Source organism: Larus michahellis, chromosome 12 (assembly GCF_964199755.1).
Source record: "Larus michahellis chromosome 12, bLarMic1.1, whole genome shotgun sequence".
In the NCBI taxonomy this organism is placed as follows: Eukaryota; Metazoa; Chordata; class Aves; order Charadriiformes; family Laridae; genus Larus; species Larus michahellis.
Genome location: NC_133907.1, coordinates 4,795,498 through 4,815,259, shown reverse-complemented (window position 1 = coordinate 4,815,259; position 19,762 = coordinate 4,795,498). Strand labels below are relative to the sequence as shown.

The 19,762-nt window shown below is 44.9% G+C and overlaps 1 protein-coding gene across 2 annotated transcripts in view; it reads right to left on the bottom strand.

Annotated features, from left to right (window-relative positions):
* Nucleotides 1–6,765: 6,765 nt before the first annotated feature.
* ARFRP1 (ARF related protein 1) overlaps nt 6,766–19,762 on the bottom strand; it is a 56,650-nt gene continuing 43,653 nt past the window's right edge. Inside the window, exons 1-8 of one of the 2 annotated variants that reach the window (XM_074605520.1) lie at nt 19,571–19,670; nt 18,102–18,201; nt 17,628–17,715; nt 17,055–17,137; nt 16,519–16,600; nt 16,203–16,273; nt 9,275–9,375; nt 6,766–7,667 (exon numbers count right to left, since the gene is read on the bottom strand). In XM_074605520.1, the coding sequence (XP_074461621.1) occupies nt 7,580–7,667; nt 9,275–9,375; nt 16,203–16,273; nt 16,519–16,600; nt 17,055–17,137; nt 17,628–17,715; nt 18,102–18,194 (606 nt within the window). In that variant the 5' untranslated portion in view covers nt 18,195–18,201; nt 19,571–19,670 and the 3' untranslated portion in view covers nt 6,766–7,579. Of the gene's footprint in view, nt 7,668–9,274; nt 9,376–16,202; nt 16,274–16,518; nt 16,601–17,054; nt 17,138–17,627; nt 17,716–18,101; nt 18,203–19,570; nt 19,671–19,762 lie in introns of those variants that run through there. The other variant, XM_074605521.1, reaches the window with a different exon arrangement.

The window sequence follows — 19,762 nt, the reverse complement described above, 5'->3', positions numbered from 1 at the left end:
TTTTCTATGGAAGCGGAGGGAACGGCAACTTCCCAGCTATTGCTACGAGAACATGAGCTCAGCGAGGCTGCGCGTTGGGTGGTCTGGGTGCTGCTGGCGAGGCTCAGGCATGGGAACTTAAGGGCGTTTTTGATGTGAAGTGTAAGGGACTAGATAAAGGTTTGGAGAGTTCAGATCGGCTTCAGGGCCGCGCTCCAATGTGCTCGTTCAGCCTCAGTCAGCCCGTACAGATTTCCTGATGCTGGTTTCTGTCTCTGTCGCTACTTCCTTCTGTGACACTGGAGCTTGGTAGGTGATTTATTGGATTTCTCTCGGTCTTCCCAGAAGTTAAGGCAAGAACTCTTTAGTTGGGAAACTCGGAAAGTAGGAGTGTACATTCCCCACTTCACGACTCTAAACCCGAAACAACATATCCGCTCTGACAAGATCAAACCCAAGTTCTGCTTTCATCCAGTTTCGCATGCCGTGCGCTGCCGTGATGTCCCGCAGGAACGGCCTTCCCTTGTGATTCAGCACCTCTTGTTTACAGAGATTCCCCTGCCCTTTGATACAGCAGCCGCGCTCACGGGGCATTTACTAGGTCTTTCACGGTCTGTGGCGGTGACTGTCCTGTGATCGCGCCTCTTCTCGCGGCAGGGAGATGAGCTGGCAACATTTCCGCCACGCTGAGGATGTGGGTGCAGACTTGGGAGAGCTTAGTCCTCGCGGAGGACGGGGCCGCGTGGGATCAGGCGCTTTCGGTTCAGTAGTTGTCCTTCCCCAGGTGACGGGCTGCCTTTGCTGCCACCGCTTCCCTCCCCAGGGCAAAGGTCTGCTGTTAACAGTGTGGTGTTCAATTTATGCGGGTATTACCTATAACTGCAAATATCTCATGTAAAAATAAGCCTCGTTTGTGCCAGAGGAGCAAAATCTTTCAGGAGGGCAGGATAACCCTTGGCAACTCCCAGGTCATCTTGCTCCCGACAGACGAACGCAGCTGACCGAGCAGCGGGCTTCGGTCACAAACCGGAGACAGCCACCAAAATCTCGGCGCGAGATACAGGGGCCGTCTGTGTATTCGTTTGTCTGTTACGGTTCAAAGGGGGAGGCAGTGAGGAAATGCTATTTGTAATACCAGTTTCTGGGAACAACAAATTCCTTATTCCTCTTTACGACCATCTTATAGAACCCCCCCCCTTTTTTTTTCTTTTGGTGGGAGTGTGACTCAAAAAAAAAAAAAAAAAAGTTGCTAAAAGAAATCTACAGCTGAGATGGTATCAGGTTATTTGACTTCTGAGAATTAGCAGAGGAATTCCTGACTATGAACTGAACTGGAACACAAGGAGAAACACAACAGAAACAACCCTGTAGGTTTCTGTTTCAGGAAAGCATTAAAGGATACACTTAATTTCACAGTGAATTTAGTTCATCCTCAGAGCAGCGCTTATGGCATGTACTGAGTACCAGTCGTGAGGCTGCACTGGATCAGAGGTGTGAATTAGTTCCTCCAAACATTTAGCCTGACATCCATTCAGCGGAAGGACGTACGCTTCAAATGATGAAGCTTTTACTAAACACCGCCGCCCTTGTACGCTGGCAGCTGCCTCCCCGGTGGCGCGGCGGGGAGTACGATGCCTGTAGGAAGCTGCTGGGGCCCCGCGGCCCCGCACAGCTGGCAGCAGATGGTTCCGCCCGTGAGGAGCTCGGGTTTAGGCAGGCGGGTTTGAGCACCTCCACGGTGCCTGCTGGCTGCTGTCACAGCCACAGCGGCAGGGAGCAGGGCCAAGAGACGACTGGGCGGAGGAAGGGTAGGCAAAGCACTTGTGGCTGGTAGAAAGACCGTACCATCTATGGACATGCACCAAAAGAAGTTGTTACTCATGAGTTATTGGTGTTAGTAAAGATTACTACGTATTCATCCAGCAAGGATTTCGTTTCAACGGTAGCTCATCCCCTGAGCTCCTAAGCAAAAATAACCCCTGCCTCATCTCCGCAACTACCACTGCCAGCGTGTGAGAGCACGGCTGGGGGAAAGGTGCGGCTGCTGCAAAGACGTCCTCAAAAAAGGATGCGGGGAATGCGGTATTCAACAGAGGACGCCGCTAACAATACTGAAATTTGGAAACTCTTTTGGAATTGGCAGCTTTAAGAAAAGACAGCATAACTGAGATGGAATGAGGAGATTCCTGCCTCCAGAAAGTCATTTTATGTTTAAACAAACGTCAGGCAGAATTCCACAACTGAGTAATTCACTGCAAATGTGACGCCTCTTCTTGTTTCCACTTGATAAGTACCTAGTTTATGGAAGAAATTTAGGTCATTTTTTCCCACAGTGATGTTGCATACTGTGCTGTCCAAGTTTTCCACGCCAGTCCTCAGTCATTTTCCTCCATGAGCTTCCAACTGCTTTTAGTACCAATTTGTTTCTTTCTTTCATCAGAAAATTTAACCTGCGCTCCCTTCCGAGGCAACAAGTGCCATGGGTGAAGGCTGGTGCTCACACCGAAGTCGTGCAGATGAAGTAGTGTGAGAGCAGGCGCTACTGACAGCTAGGACTACATCCTTGTGAAGTGGTTTTGGATACGAAAATCCCTCAGCGTGCATAGAGAAACTAATGGAAAGCCCCCAGTAGTTGTCATGGAAGCTGGTTTTACCAGAGGAGCAGAAAAACAACTCTCGAAGGGATTTCAGAAGCACAAGAAACAAAACCAAGGGGCAATGCTGCAGGAAACGCCCCAGGTCCAGCAAACACAAATCATGTGTGTTACAGACCAGGAACGCCTCATGTGGGATTTCCAACTTGCACAAAATTCCAGTGTGAAAAAGCACCTGCTCTAGTTCCTCTGGAATCCTTTGTCCTGATTGAGAGCTTGGCACAGGGCAAAGGCTCTTCCCCCACCTCTCCACTGCCTCTCGTCTCCCTGGAGATAGATTCAAGCCAAATTTTAATAGAAGACCGTGCCAAAAGGGATTTTTAAGAGGGCAAGCAGTCTATAACCTGTCTCTGGGGCTGGTTTTCAGCCTGTTTTTCTTGATTGTCCAAATTACTTTTGGGAAACCTACGGATAAACACTTGGGAGTAATTTCTTTCAGTCTCTGAAAAGACTGAAAGGCAAAACTCAATCTGCTTTTGGTAAAAGCGGAGGAGCATAAACAGGGCTACAGGCAGAGGTAGAACCCAGTGTCCTTTGTGCGTGGACACTGCTGTCTGTGGCTGCCAGCCAGTTACCATCTACATTAATCAGATTTTTATTTTGTTTTTAATTTAAAGGGATAACGGTCAAGACCAGGGACAGTACCGCTCTTTGCCTTTCTTAGCAGATCCCTCTAGAAGTTCTCTCCTTCAATCAACACCCCTGGCGAGCAGAGAAGTTCCACGATACTGTTTCAAGAAATTATGAAAAGCCTAAATCAATTCAGAAACCTCCAAGTGCTTTAATCCAGGTTTTTAGCTGAGGACTGCTGTAACCTCACATTTTCCAAAGCCACAACGAGCACCTCATAGTCAGTTATTCATGAGCCGACACTTCTGGAAATCGTGACTAACTCAACAGTCTCATGCCCAGTAAAAACATCATCACCAAGGAGAAGCAAACTTCCAGACTTGCAGCTAAGTGCCCTTTCAGCTTGTGATTGCTATCTGTAACGCGTAAAGGCAGATCCTTACCTTAAATGAACTAATGGATGTACTGGACGTGATGGCATACAGATGATGTTATAGGATGTGTCAGCAGTACAGAAGCAGGATCAGGAAGAAGAGACTAAAACCAGCTCAATTAGGAATAAAACAACCACTGGAAAGGATATTAAGTCCACCTCTCTGTTACAGGCTTCTGCTTGTTTCTTCTGAAACGGATGGTGCCAGCCACAGCCCTAAATAAGATGTTGGAACTGGCGCGAAGCTGTGTCTGATTTGTCCTGCTATTTCTCTGGGTTCTGTGGGACGGGATGTCGGGGCGGGTGGGGTAAGGTCTGACATCAGCCTCACTGAGAAGCCAGCCATCGGGCCGTCGCAGCGAGGGTAACACATCGCTGCTGCCCTGCAGCAGGAGGGGATGGGATTAGGTTGTACCAGCAAAAAGTGCTGTAATTCCGTCATTCCGTGTCTTTCCATCGTTCCAAACAAAGATGAAATTGCCACCACCACGTGGACAGCACTGTGATCCACAGAGTACTCGAAAGCATTAGCATCAGAAGTGGATTTGGGGATTTTTTTTTTTTAAGGAATGCTCTTGCCTCCTGCTGCTAACAGCTAATAAATGTTTGTATAGCAGAGAAATTCCAGACGGGTGAGAGAAAGTTAATCTTCTGCCAGTGTTCAAATAAGGCAAGCAGAATGACTACCATGATTATCAGAAACTTGGCTTTATCTCAGTGTAATGCATGCTGAAGGAAAAAGTGATTACGAAGTACAGATGATTAATCTGCTTTACCTTGGGAAGATAAAGCACCTCTTCAGAGAAATAAATTGCTGTGAACAGGTGTGGGCAAAACAGGTCCATCTCAGATGTATCAAAAATCGGAAAAACTGATTACATTCAAACTACTCAGAAAAGTCCTCGCTGTTGGTGAAGGTCTCGCGGGGGCGGGGGGGTGTCATATGCAACACAAAGGCATTTTAAGTAGGAATCTCTGCTTCCTGTAAGGACTTAAATAAAGCACAAGACTAAAATACGATAAATTATTGATTACATTATTGATCAAAATATAAGATAGTTATCAGCTACCAGCATATCATTTTAGACTATTCCAGTGGGTTTTGTTTTTTTTTTTTTTAGTGGATCTTATGCATTGACTACCATCCCTTTTCAGAATGCTTTTCCATGTCAATTCGATCCTATTCCACTGGCCTGTACTGAGGCACCATTAGCAGAAGAGCGCTGCTTATAGAGACTGAAGCCGCAATAAAACCAACTGAAGGAGGAAGTCATCAGTGTCCTTGTGTGGCCATTTATGACCACATAGAGCAGATGCAACCAAAAACCCCGGCTGACTTAGCACCATGCCATTGTCTTTGTGCTTCACGTAAAGCAACCGCACGTGGTACGTGATCAGTGAGATCCACGTCCAGGTTGTGCTGCCACAGCAAGATCTTTGTCTCGCAGCTGTCAGCTGATCAAGCTGAATTCCTTCACTGCAGTCATGCCGCAGCACGGAGGACACACCACGACTGGCGTGATTATTTCCCTGCTGGGCTTCCCCAGGAAATCTTTCAACAGTATCAGGTAGGTGTGCTTTATCTGTAATGCTGTAAAAACCTGACTGCAAGCTCTTTCCTAAAACCACCTTTAGGTGCCGAACAGCTGCCTCTGTGTGCCCCGTTAAGTGACTGCTGTTACCGCTGTAGGAGCTAACTCTGCACGACATCGAGCTTTTCACTCCCGGTTTCAGAGAAATCCTCCCTGATTCTTTGTGGACATCAGAGCACGCTCATACCTATGTATCGCAGCTGACGCATCTTTCTGGGTGAAAGACTCTCCCACTCTTGGAAACTTTGGATTCTGAAGTCAAAATGTCTGCTTTAATTTAAGACCTCCTGCTGATAGGTGCCACAAAGCCGTCTTTGTGTCTAGAAACTTGTGAGAACTGTTATGGCCTCGAGCTCAAAACTGTTTTTCCTCCCTAGCAAACAGGGAGAGGAAGAGATCTGAGAAGATTATGTGGAAAGCTTGGAAACCCCCTGGTATCGCATTAAACAGACATTTCAAGTTACTTGACTAAAGTGTTTTGTCTCTCAGCAAGGCACTTCTGTCCACCAGTGACTGTTTTACGACTTCAGTTTCATTGTTAGCACCAACCCTGCCAACCAAAACAAGAGCCAGGACCACAAAGATACCTTGAAAATATTCAGGCTTCCAGAGACGGCCAAGTAAGAGAGATTTTCCCTTATAATCAGCAGCCACTGGGTATCCAATACTTTTATACGCTTGAAACTCTCATCCCTACACCACAAGCAGCACCTAGAGAAAGTGCCACTTCTTACGGTAGGCGAGTGATCTTCAAGGGATCCTCTACGTTCACGGGGCACGCAGGAAACCTGAGATGGGCCGCTAGGTCTAAGGGAGCCTAAGGAAATCTCTGGTGTCTGGGTTAGATCTACTGCAGTTTAGTTCCTCTGGGATGTGATGTTGACATCAGCACCATTCAAATTCAGACTCGAGCACGGTGTTATACCACCTGTTCTAACAACAGCAAGTAATTGAAAGGGATTTGGTATCTTATCTGACAGTTCGCTTAGCTTTCTTCTATCCTAGCGTTACTGAGAAGTACAATTTTACTTTCCAGCATGCAATTGTTTCCACTGACTCCATGAGCTTAATGACACAGTCCAGCTGCCCTCACACTTTGACCCGAATGTGAGGGAATGAATTATGTTCTCTCTCAAAAAAAAAAAAAAAATATTGCAAATGAGTTACATAACAGAAAATTTAGCAGAAGGTTCTTTGACAGATGCTAAATAACATATCTTTAAACAAAGAATGCTGTCTAACTTGCTCAAGTAGAGCTTGAATAATGGCCCCCTTAGCACAGGATGGTCACCAGTGCCAGGAGTAACTAAAACATGCAAAGAGCAACACCCACTGCCAAACCACTGTAAAAAGAGATATTCACGTAAAAAGAGACATTCGGAGAACTGTTAGTGATACATCAGCAGAATTCCTAGCCGGGTAGGCTACATAACAAGTGAGCACTTTGACAGCTGCCTTTCTGTTCTTTCTTGCATTTCAAAAAACTAGAGGGCTAAGTACCAGAATTTCCAAACAACAGTTGTTTCAGCAAGAGAAGTTCAAAGAAGTAGGAAGCTTTATTGCATACTGATTTCTCCCTGCCCAGAGGTTCAGCTTTCGGCCTAGAAAGATCACAGAGAGGGCCTCAATTCATTCCAGTTACAGAAGATACCAATTATTCTTACAATTAAAGAGAATGCACAACAGAGAGATTGGCAGTCAGAGCAAGGTAGTGCTTCGGGATTCGTGTCCTATTAAGAATACCCATTTTAAACAGCGTGCCATTGTGCAGTTGCTGGCTTCCATATCTGCATTTACCACAGGTAAAAGTTACAAATCAACATGCCGACTGAAAATTGAGTTATAATCAACACTGTCTCTTCCCATTATACGAACAGCAGCATAACAGGGCCAGTAACACCACCTATAGTAACCAGGGGGCCGGAGCAGCAAGGTAGCTTCTCAGTTAGAAGGGACGGCCATTCCCCAGGCTCTCCCTCCCCTTTCGTATTCACCTGCACAGTTCCTTCAGGAGTTCCTTCATGTCACTGGCCTCTAGTCTGTTAGACTAACAAATCAAGAATCACAAAGTAATACAGTAGAAAATTAAGTGCTTTGCACCTGCAACAATGTATAGATTGCCACTTGGTCTGTGCTCTCAGGCCAAGGACTTAATACTTAGTGTAAGAGATACCCACCCCCCACCCAGCTGGAATCCTTTGCTCAAGTTTTTTAGACACAGAAAGAGAATGTTTGTCTCCAAACTCAGGAAAGAATCAGGTGTGATAGGAATCCAGTGGACCACCTTCTTTAAAGCGAACACAAAACTGTGTGGAAAAGGACTCTCCATTCCTTGGCTGACTTGGAGTTTCTTACGTGATGTCCTTCTTTCTCGGGGGCCGGTGAATATTCCTCACCACGCACTTCACCATCCATTCAATTCCCTCGTTCACTCCTTTGCTAAGGAAATAAGATAAGTAGACAAGATTAAAAAAACAAAACAAAACAAAAACAAAAAACAAACACCACCACAACAAAAAACAATGACAACAAAACCCCAAGAACAAATACATGGCTCGTGTAGTCCCTAACTGAGCCCTCACAAGAGCAAGCGAAGGGTTCTTGCTCTTGAAGGGCTGCTCTGCAGTTATTTACTGGCATTATTATGTTAGTTTCTCATATACACAAACAATGGGGAACTGATTTCTTTTAACTCGGTATGTAAACTCCATCCTTTATTTTTCTTCTGTCTGTACAAGTCTACGTTCAATTTAGTCATCAACTCTGTGGAAATTTTGGGATGAACAAGTATCAAACCACCTGACAGTCAGCTGGTTTGAGGTTATTTTGCTACAAGCCTCAGGCTACTTGTATCAGAGCTTCCAATCCCGGCTCCAACTTTCTGTAACCACCAAATAAGTCACCAACTCCCTGGGTCTGCACAGCTTCCCAACCAGCACTTCCACAATTTATTTTTTTTAATTTTTTTTTTTTTAGTGCAAACTCAAACTGAAATTTTGAAAGGAAATTCCACGCAGATCAAAACTAGAAGTGTTTGTACAAAACCCACAACAATTGAAAAGGTTGCATTTCATAAGACTGTTATCTAATGCTTCTCTTCCAGTCACTGCTTAACCGTTGTTCTTGTGGTCATTCAGCTGCTTAATGATGGCATTTGATTCTTAGGAATGCAGACAGCAGAGATTTTTCTCATGGTTTAAGAAGCTTTTCTTATCCTTTGCCATACCTTGTATAGTAACACAGCATTCTTGCTAGATTAAAAACAAGAAGAAATCTCAAAGCTCTGGATTCAGTACAGGCAGTAACTGAGACAGGAGTATTTGTAGCCATCTGGAACAGTACTTGGGGTTTATGCCAAATAGCACTTTTCACTCAAAGAACTGAAAGTGTAACCAAAGTATTGCAAGACTCAACGTGCAACAGCGATGCTAAGACATCAAGAATCTAGTGGGTCGATCAAGGTCATGGCATGCAGCTGTGGAGGCCTGAAGAAGAATCAGTCTCCCAAATTTTGGTCTGTTCTAGTCACTGTATCTTAAACCACAGGCATCCCCAGTGTAAGAACACCCTTGGAGATTGTTATATTATCTATATAACAAAGCTTATCTGCACGCCAAAAAATATGCAAGCAAGAGCATAATTACGCCACCAGCAATGGAACACCACTCATTTCTCTGGCAGTGTCATAAACAGCTACATTTTCAACTGACTTCTTACATGAAAGCCAGGAGCTGCAGCAAGCCAACGACTGGAAAGATTACTGTGTACAGAGAAGGGATAATAAAGGACAAGAATCAACAGCTCCATATGCCTCCAAGTCCCATTGCTCTCACCAGTAGTACATTCCTGTTGTGTTTCATAGGCAGGGTTTACAGATGAAGTTACTGACCTGGTAGAAGTCCAAGGTTCACAGACAAGTATCTGTCACTGCTGGGAAGGAAGCGCAGCTCCCTTTCACGGCTTATTAAATCCTATAGTACCACTCTGCCTGTGTGACGCCCTGCAGCTGTTCAGTTAACCACACCGCCATCCGTTCCCATACTTACCCAGTAAGAGCAGAGCAGGCCTGTGTCAGGCAGTCTCTCTTCCCAATTTTGTTAATGCAGTCACTAAATGCCGTCTTGATGTCCGGTATCGACAGACAAGTCTGCAAGGGAAACCAAAGAAGAGCTTGCTCTCTACGCTACAAGAGATAGCGACCTTCTTCCAAAATGAATCCTACCACATCCAAAGTTCTGCTTCAGCCAGGGTGGCACAACGCTCTTAGGTTAAACCCCCTCACCCACTAACACAGCAAATTCACTTCTTTACATTCCAAAAAAAATGAATACATTCTTTTTTCACCAAAGAGAATGCTATTTTCAGAAGTATACACACACTGCCACACCTCCCTGATCCTCAAGGTGTACACTTCTAAGCAAATAGTAATGAAAGTGAGCACAACCTGCACACCCTCAGGATACTCCTTCCAACCGGCTCCAAGCACCACCGTCTACCAGAACAGCACGAGAGCCTGTCTATTTACACAGCCTTTTGAAACAGTGTCCCCGCCAGAAGCCATGTCAGTTCCTGTAGCTGACTCCACCAATGGCCTGGATCATGTCCCCCTACACACACACTCTCACAAAATGGCTTAGATGTGATTTTTCCTAAGTTCTCAGCATGCTCCTGGACATTAAAGCCATGGCTGCCGTGGACTTGTTTGTTTGCATTTTGCGTGCAGGAGAAAATGCTGACGGCACCAAATGCAGCCCATTTTCTGATGCCTGGTATCACTTTGCTCTTAATCACCATCATGTTTTGCACTTCTGTGAGGTTGCTAGGAGATTGCTGGGAAATGGTTTTAAAATACACAAACGCATAAACCCACACTAAACCAGGAGATTACTCTCCTGACATAAATCAGTGTCACCACAAAAACTTTACTGAGTTACAAACACAACCAAAGCAAACCTGCCCTACCGAAGTCTAGACTTGGTTCTTCTTCCCTGAACACAGGAAACAGGTACAAGAAAAATCACCGACCTTTAAATCCTTTTCTCATCTCAGTGCTCACTTTTTCCTCAGAAGCCTTGGACAAGCCATGTAAGCACTTTAGCTGGCCACAAGCCCAGCTTCCTCTCTCTGCAGACATTTTGGATCTTCAGCGAGGCTCAAATACATGTTTTGGGCAAGCATTTACTCAAATGCCAAATCAGACCCTTGTGAGTCTTGAGGGTTAGTCCAAGTGGATCTACACTTTGAAAGAACTTGCAAACAGGAATTCAGTCTTCTACAAGTCTGGGCCTCACCTTAGCAGCAAGATGGAAATTAATGATACCACTTATCCATTTTGCAAAATACTGGTTCTGGAAAAATTAGCTATAGGAAGCTCCCGTAGGGATGACCACGTAACAAATAAGCAGGTTTCAGTGCTCAGCAATAAGAAGGGTTCTTAAGGAAATGGCTTGAGAGGAGTTTAATGACACCCAATTCACCCAGTGCCCTCGGATCCAGACTTGTGATTTTCCACTGCGAACGGTCTAGAATCCTTTAGTTGTGCAACTTTTGATGACTGTACTTTCTTATGACCTAAGTTGCGTTTCAAATTTGCAGTTTCAATCAATGAGCTGGAAATTGTATCCAGAAACGTCACATACTTAGAATCACAGAATGGTTTAGGTTGGAAGGGACGTTAAAGACCACCTAGTCCCACCCCCCTGCCCTGGGCAGGGACACCTCCCACCAGCCCAGGCTGCTCCAAGCCCCATCTAACCTGGCCTTGAACCCCTCCAGGGAAGGGGCAGCCACAGCTTCTCTGGGCAACCTGGGCCAGGGGCTCACCACCCTCACAGCAAAGAATTTCTTCCCTTATCCACCAAAGCTGTAACACCATAGCAGAAGGTGACCAAATTTGTCAGGCACAATTTGCCTTTAGTGAAGCCATGTTGGCTGTCACCAATCACCTCCTTATTTTCCATGTGCCTTAGCACTGTTTCCAGGAGGATCTGTTCCATGATCTTGCCAGGCACAGAGGTGAGACTAATCAGCCTGTAGTTCCCTGGGTCTTCCTTTTTAAAAATGGGGGGTTATGTTTCCCCTTTTCCAGTCAGCAGGAACTTCACCAGATTGCCATGACTTCTCAAATATGATGATGGACAGTAGCTAAGTAACTTCGTCTGCCAGTTGCCTCAGGACCTGCAGATGCATCTCATCAGGTCCTGTGGACTTGTGCACCTTCAGGTTCTTTAGATGGTCTCAAACCTGGTCTTCCCCTACAGTGGCTGGTTCCTCTTCTCCCAGTCCCTACCTTTACCTTCTGCGACTTGGGCGGTGTGGCTAGAGCACTTGCTGGTGAAGACCAAGGCAAAAAAGTGATTGAGCACCTCAGCCTTCTCTGTATCCCAGGTGACCAGGTCTCTCACTTCCTTCCAGAAAGGGCCCACATTTTCCCTAGTCTTCCTTTTATCACTGACATACCTATAGAAGCTTTTCTCGTTGCCATAACACAGCAGAGAGGATAGCATCAAACTATCATTTCAGAGAAGCCTTGTTTTAGTGTACCAAGGGGAAGCCATGAACTGGAAATCTTGTCTTACAGCAGAGGATGAGGTGGATTTACCCATCATTTCAACTACAAGAATCTGAGCTTCTCGTGCTCGACAGAAACTGTCAGCTGCGGCTTCTAAGTTCCCCTCTTTTCCACCTCCCTACCTACATTGCAAAAACATTTGTTTACAGATGTGTTTTGTTTCTCAGCTGAAACCACATAAATCAAGAGAAAACTAGGGAAGCTGTGATCACATAAACAGTGTACAATTACAATAATAAAATCCACAGATGACCTTTTTACCATACATTTCAGAGGAAACTCACACAACGTGACAAATCATAATTCTATCTCAACTTCCCCAAAAGAATCGTCTTTTCATGAAGGCTCTTCAGGGCACAATCTAGCCTGCCTGCACAACCAAACTCCTTTTACGAAGGGTTCAGAACAGCAGCACCCAAATTAAGACTCAGGAATGGTACCCCTAGATGAATATGAAGCAGCAAAGCTCCAGTTGCTGGAGTCACCTGCAGAAAAACATGAGAGGCTGTTTTAGGGAAAAAAGGCTGGATTGTAGAGTCTTTATCCGTTTGCCAAATGCACTGCAGGAAAGACAATGCTGCCGCTTGGCCTCGTATCAGAATAAGTACAGACTCTTCAGCCATCTCAAGAGTAATCAACTAGCAGAATGGAACTAAACCAGAAACAACAGAAAGGTGGATAGCCTAAAGAAAACTATTTAATAAAAAGTGTAACCAACCTGACCTATGTGGTTTTTTTTTTTTTTTTTTTTTTTTACACAAGCTTATTTTAAATTAAAATTGAAGCTTTGTTTAAATTAAAACAAGCTTATTTAAATTAAAACTATTTTTACAGGGAGGCTGTGGTACTTCTTAAGTTGGAAATTAGAATGGCCATCACGCAGAAGGCCTACTTTCTAGCAACTGTGTAGAAAAGAGATAACACTATGAGTCTTCAAATATATGCTGCTACTCATCATGACTCTTCTCATTTTCCAAAGACACAAGGAGGCTTTCCAACATTCTGGAGATATTTCCAAAATTTATCTTAAGATTAGGATGGCAAAACTTCCTCCCAAAGACATCATACAACACCCGATTATTTTCATATGCTATTTTTTCAGCTCAGTTTTTCCAGTATTTTTAACAGTGTTGCAAAATGAGCCATTCTGTCCTCAAGTTTTAACAGTTAATTGTACATCTCAGAAAAGAGATGTATTTGCTTTGATAAACCTTTAAACAGCTGCATTCACAACAAAATGACAAATATAAACTCTTATTTTGCAGCTTTTTCTGCAGTTAACAGCAGGTAAGCAAAACTGCCTAATATTTTCAAAAGTGACATTCTGACTCGAAAGGCAGTCCACATGAATTATTACCTATTAGACATTTAATTCCCTTACAAATCAATAGTTCCTTTAAAAAACAAATCAAAAACTCCCTCCCATACACACATTTGACACAGTCTTTGAATTACAAAACGATCCAAAACGAACACAGAGAATTCTCCTGGTGCAAAAAAAAAAAAATTCACATACAGTATTGTTACCGTATTAGAATTGTCATTTTGCAGCCTACGACTGTATTTCATCTCCTGGTCCGGCCAAGCACCACTCATGCTCAGCAGTGCTGAGTGGATGCAATTTACCCTGGGGTAGTGGGTAAACAGCCTATTAACAGGGGAATTCTTTTCTACAAGGAATCAGGGCCAAAAATTTCTTAAATTTTACAGAATTTCAGGCACTGAGTCAGAACTTTTATTAGCTAATTGGGAGGAATGTAAGTGGTAAAAAAAAAAATAAATGTCAGACGTACTACTTTGATATATTTCATCACAAGTCTTCTGCTGGCCTTTAAAGATGTAAGCATCGCTAATTATCTTTTATCAGCAAATACCAACAAGGCTAAGAATCCACTTATCCTCCCAAAACATGATCCACATTAACGACAGAGGGATGCTGGTGGGAATTCCCCACTACAATTACACGTCTGAGGATCCAAAGCAGAAACACCTCTACCAACGATAATCCTGTAAAGTTCAATTTTCTTCCAGATGTCTTCAATGCTGCTAGTTCAGTGTAAGAGGAACAGGCCTTCCAGCTTTCTAAACCTTGCTTAAGGGAGCCTGAATAATTACTGAAAAATAAGGTATAGTCTCTTTAATGTTTTACTGATAGCATTGGTGTCTCTCTGCTCCATGTCCATATCCAAGATCATACTCTAGGAATAGACCTCTGAATATACAATTTAGGTATTTCTTAAAAATAGGTATACCTCCCGACGGTGCGGTTTTGCTAATCTCTTGTCACAGTTCTACAACTGCATAAGGCACTGAATCTGGGGGCTGGTCTTGGATCCTCCAGAAGGGGCAAGGAGTCATTCAGAGTTTTTATCCTGAGAGCCTGCGCCAAAAACCTCTTTCTACTCGTAAAAAGAAGTCCACTTTTTCAATCATTTTTCTTTAGTCTGGCTAGGATGCCAGAAGAGCTGGCTTCTGCAGTATGCCCATAACAAAATATGCATATACAGCCATAAGGAAAACTGGAACAGCTTTCCAGGTCACTGCATAGAGTTTAATTACCAACAGCTAAAGGCAAGAGTGCAGACTGCTCCCTGCTGTACAGCTGTAGTGTTGCACGGAAATACGACAGTTAATATTCTTGTTTCCACGCAGAAATGACAGTCAATTTCCCCACATTCCAGGGCTCACAACAAAAATCAGGAGTTCTGTCTCTTAATCTCATGCTGTCTTTAAAGTGGAACTACATTTCTTTTATTTCTATGACTAGATAACCTTATCATCATCCGTCGTGAGGTGTAACCAAATCCTCCTTCAAAGCCAAACTGACCTCTATGTAAGTCTCAAGTATTTCTCACGAGTACACTCGCTGAGATTGGTGTAAAGTCCAGGGGAGGAAGCTGGGAAGTATTAGCATACTTTGAAAGAGATACTGATCACAGCTGCCAGGGCTGGTACTCCAAATTCTACTGGAAGTCTCTGGCTCCATCTAGAGATTAATCACTCGAACTGCAGCACTGCAATTCCAGGAACAATGCGTTGGAAAGGAGGAAAACATGGAAAATACCACAACCACTTTAGGCACTCCCTTCCTTTTTTCCCATGCCGCAGAGATGAAGACTGCCCTGGATGCATCACCTAAACAAGTCACATTGTAGCGTCCATGAACTTGTCGAATATAAAACAAGAGGTCTGCAGTTCTGGATATCATACAATGGTTAGAGTTGGAAGGGACCTCAAAGCTCATCTAGTCCCACTCCCCTGCCCTGGGCAGGGACACCTCCCACCAGACCAGGTTGCTCCAAGCCCCGTCCAACCTGGCCTTGAACCCCTCCAGGGATGGGGCAGCCACAGCTTCTCTGGGCAACCTGGGCCAGGGGCTCACCACCCTCACAGCAAAGAATTTCTCCCTAATATCTCATCTCAATCTCCCCTCTTCCAGCTTAAAGCCATTACCCCTCATCCTATGGCTCCCCTCCCTGATCCAGAGTCCCTCCCCAGCTGTCCTGGAGCCCCTTTAGGGACTGGAAGGGGCTCTAAGGTCTCCCCAGAGCCTTCTCTTCTCCAGGCTGAACCCCCTCAACTCCCTCAGCCTGTCCTCACGGCAGAGGGGCTCCAGCCCTTGGAGCATCTCTGTGGCCTCCTCTGGCCCCGCTCCAACAGCTCCGTGTCTCTCCTGTGCTGAGGCCCCAGAGCTGGAGGCGGCACTACAGGGGGGGTCTCCCCAGAGCGGAGCAGAGGGGCAGAATCCCCTCCCCTCACCTTGCTGCCCACGCTGCTGGGGATGCAGCCCAGGATGCAGTTGGCTTTCTGGGCTGCCAGTGCACGTTGCTGGCTCATGTTGAGCTCCTCATCAACCAACACCCCCAAGTCCTTCTCATGCTAGAAATATTTTAAATTATACCATCAAGAAAAAGCATTCCTTGCTATTCAGTGTTGTCATTGGTGGAATGCTCTAGGACAAACACAGTGTTTCACTGAACAGATCTTATCTGCTTATGGGAAAAGGAATATATTGCTCCACATATATTTGTCATGCTGTTCCCAGGTTATAGTAAAGCAACATAAACAAAGTGCACTAAACATTATTTGGCTGAATAAACAGGAAAAAACCGCATCAAGATACCAAGTCACGATACAAGAAAGACCCGCCATAGCCATGTAGTCTGTTGTTTACAGAAAAGGCTCAAAGATTGACATGGCTGTAACGAGCTTGCTTATGCCACTGGAAAAGGCTTGGAGGAGAAAGCGAAATAAGTAAAACTAAATTCAAAGCAATTATTTCCAGCAGCGGGAAAGTGCCATAGGAGCAGTCGAGGAATGCAAAATAAACTTAACACGAATGCAGAGCTCACCTTTCCAAGGGTAATTTGCTCACTTAAGAAGTAAAGCTGCAATAATCTTACCTCTACATCCTGCTTGTTAGCTAACACCAGAATGGGAACTCCTTCCAGAGCTTCGCTGGTAATCATCTTCTCTATAAAGCACAGAAACAAAACCAGAGGTTTAGCTAGTTCTAGAACATAAAGCTGTGTAAATGCCTGACAAACTACACACAGGGATGAAGCAAGAGGCTCCTTCTTGGATTATAGTTTAATTTGATCCAACCCTTCAGGCCACACAGCTTACTTCCAGAGCACAGGAACAGACATGATAGTAATGAGAGAACTGTGCCACAATACGTCATGAAATCACAGTATAGGTAAAACACAATGTACTCACCAAAAGCTCGTTTAGATTCTGAGAGCCTCTCTTCATCAGTGGAGTCAATAACATAGATCACTCCATGAGATTCAGCATAATACTGAAAGGATAACACAGATTAGTGTATCCATCCGCTAGGACCATTTGTTTCTCTTCCTGATTTTTTTTAATTTGGTAAAATTTTAATACACGTGGAAGAGATCTACCAGTTAGAGCCAGCTGTTTCTGTAGTATGTCTGAAGAGAAGAATGCCAGCACACAAAAGGCACTGCCTGCTGTGTTTGCAAGCCTACTGAATACAGCAGGTGAAAAAGCCTATCCGTCCCCAAAAAAGTTCACCTCTATCCACACAACCCTCAGTTACGGGTTGGCGATTGCTGTCTCAATGCTTTATATTTGCATTATTGCATAATCTTCGCTAATCTTGCACAGACATAGTTGAGTCTCTGGAAAAATGTTGATGCTAAATACTAGGGTTACCAATAAGCCTATATAACTATTAAATGTTCATACTGCTTCAGCTCTAAGAGAGACAAAAAAAATATATCTCCAACCTTGTCCCAAAGAGACTGTAGTTCCTCCTGTCCTCCAAGATCCCAGAACATTAGCCGAGTTTTGCCAACATCAATAGTACCAACTAGAGGAAAAGAAGAAAGAAACAACCCAATGAAAACTAAAGGTGTTCTCTAAAGCACCAACACCTGCACCCCCCCCAAGAAATCTGGGGTAGAACAGTCTTCTAGAGGAAGAAATCACATATGGTGGCTACTTTCAACAACAGAACCACCCCTTCGCAAAGAGTGACAACTAATATAAGACAAAGTCGTATCAGCACAAATAATATCAGAATCAGGCCAGCAAATGAATTCCAGTGAAATTTAGCTTAACCTCTAAGCGCAGTACTCAAATGGGATACTTGGGTTTTTTTAAGACTTCGGGTTTTTTTTCCCCTTATAAGCTAAGCAAGCCTATTTTATTCTCTTACAAAAAGACAAGGGGAGCTGGGAGATAAGATCACCACTTCCAAAAACTATTTTGCCCTTGTTGATTCTTAAACATTTCAAACAAGAACCAGCTGTTGTCTAATGCGCAGGTAAGCTGAGAAAATTCCAAATAGATTTACTTACTGTTTAAGCCTACAGTGGTTGTGATTTTGGACAAACTCATCCCTTTGTAGTTCTTGTTAAATCGAGTTTTAGTTTGTTCAAGGAAGGTCTGAAAAGGAACAAGAAAAAGTATTTACTCTCAAATATTTTACTAGCTAGGGTAATCCTAACCCAAACCTGCCTTTTCAGTTCTGCAGAATCCTGCTCCAACAGATACTGCCCTGCCTAACCTTGGAACAAACCACTCTTCTTGTTCCCTATTTTAGCAAGGAAAGAAGGGATCACAGGTGATTACGGGATTACCAAAGCCTCAGCTACATCCCTGAAAGCTTATACTAAATTTAAGTAAGAGGAAAAAGTTGCTTCTTTGGTGTGACATCACTAAAATAACTCACAACACAGATGAAGAAAGATTGACCTGTTGGAAGTTTTATCTTTTGAGGATGTTTAGAATTGCGTGTGCCCTCCACGCAATTGGTAATCAACAGCACTTACGGTTTTACCAGCATTGTCCAAACCAAGGATCAAGATGCAGTACTCATCCCTCTGGAACATGTATTTATAGAGTCCAGACAGCAGAGTATACATCCTGCTCCTGCAACAAGTACCAGGAAATCATTAACAAACAGGTCGTTTCCGAAAGTCTCACATTTCACAACGCAAGCTTCTCCCAAGACCAGATAAATAAGTGACGTTATTCTTTTATCAGTAACTCTCATATTTAGGCAATCGCAGGAGAAATCACAGATCCAAGAGAGATCACACAAATAGCTCAAAATCAAATTTTCAAACACATACAAGTGAGAGATTATCTTTCAAAGAGCTTAACCTCTGTTACTGCACGTAGTGCCCAGCATCTACTGCAAGCTCAACCCTCAATTGAAAACTATCCTGTCTGCTTTGGGGCTTAAAGGAGAGCTAAAGAAGACCTCGAATGCGTTTTACAGTACATATAAGACCCACATAAAATGAAACCAACTTCATATAAATACATAGAATAGGTATTTTGAGCAATAATATACAGGCCAGTCCCTCCCTCCTTCCTCCTGATCCTGTATTACGGGATCTTTAATGGTTAAACTGAGCGCAGCGTATCTTAAAGGCACATGAAACCCCCTACTTATCTTAATTTAAGCCTTCTCCAGCAACATTCTTCTGTTATGGTATCCACCATACAAGTATTTTGTCATCTTACAATGCCAGGAAGACAAGACAGGTAACTTAGCGAACCAAAAGCACAAGACTAAGAATCAGACAAAGCGACACCAACACCTGCAGAAGCCCACACGTGTGTCGTTGTTGGATTTCCACAAACAAGGCAAAGATTTACTCAAGAGCAGGAAACATTGGTACCAAATGCTACAGCTGACGCAAACAACATTGCAACAACTCTTCTGTTTAAATACAGGCAAAGTGAACTCAAGGCAAAGACTCTGAGAAGCAACAGTCTCTGAGCAAGTGCGCAGATAAATAATCACTTTGAAGCCAAACAACAGTGCCGAAAGGAATAAAAAGAAGTGTTTCGGAGTAGAGGTAAGGGGTTTCTCAGGCGGGGCACAGCCAGGCTGAGGACAGGGCACCGCAGGGCTTTACCCGCCCAGCGAGAGGGGACCCTTCACCCCGGGCCGGGCAAGCGGCGCAGGCTCAGGCCGTTCCCGGGAAGGCCTGGAGGCCGCGGGCTGGGGACAAACACCCCCGTCCCGCTCCCCTTTCGGGCCGGCAAGCGATCCCAGACGTGCCCAACCACAGGCCCGCTCCCCCAGGAGACCCCCCTCAACCCCCGCCTGACAGGGCAGAGGAGAGAAAACCGACCCTCCCCAACATTTCCCCCCCACAGCCCGGGGCCGGGTCCCGGCGGCGCCTCACAGGCCCACCCCGAGCCCGCCCATGTCCTGCAGCCCCCCCCACCGCGGCGCCGGACGCCCCCCGAGCGGCGGGTAGAGCCAAAGCCCACGGCCCCTCACCGGGTACCGGAGACCCCTCCCGTCACGCAGGGCCTGAACGCCGCCCGTCGGCACCGACCGCTGTCGCCGTCCCTCGCGCGGCGCTCTGGGAAATGTGGTTCCGGCGCCGCTGCGGGGGCGGTGCCGGCAGGGCCAGGCGGACTGCAACTCCCAGAATGCTCCGCGAAGAAGAGCATGCGCAGTAGAGGGGGC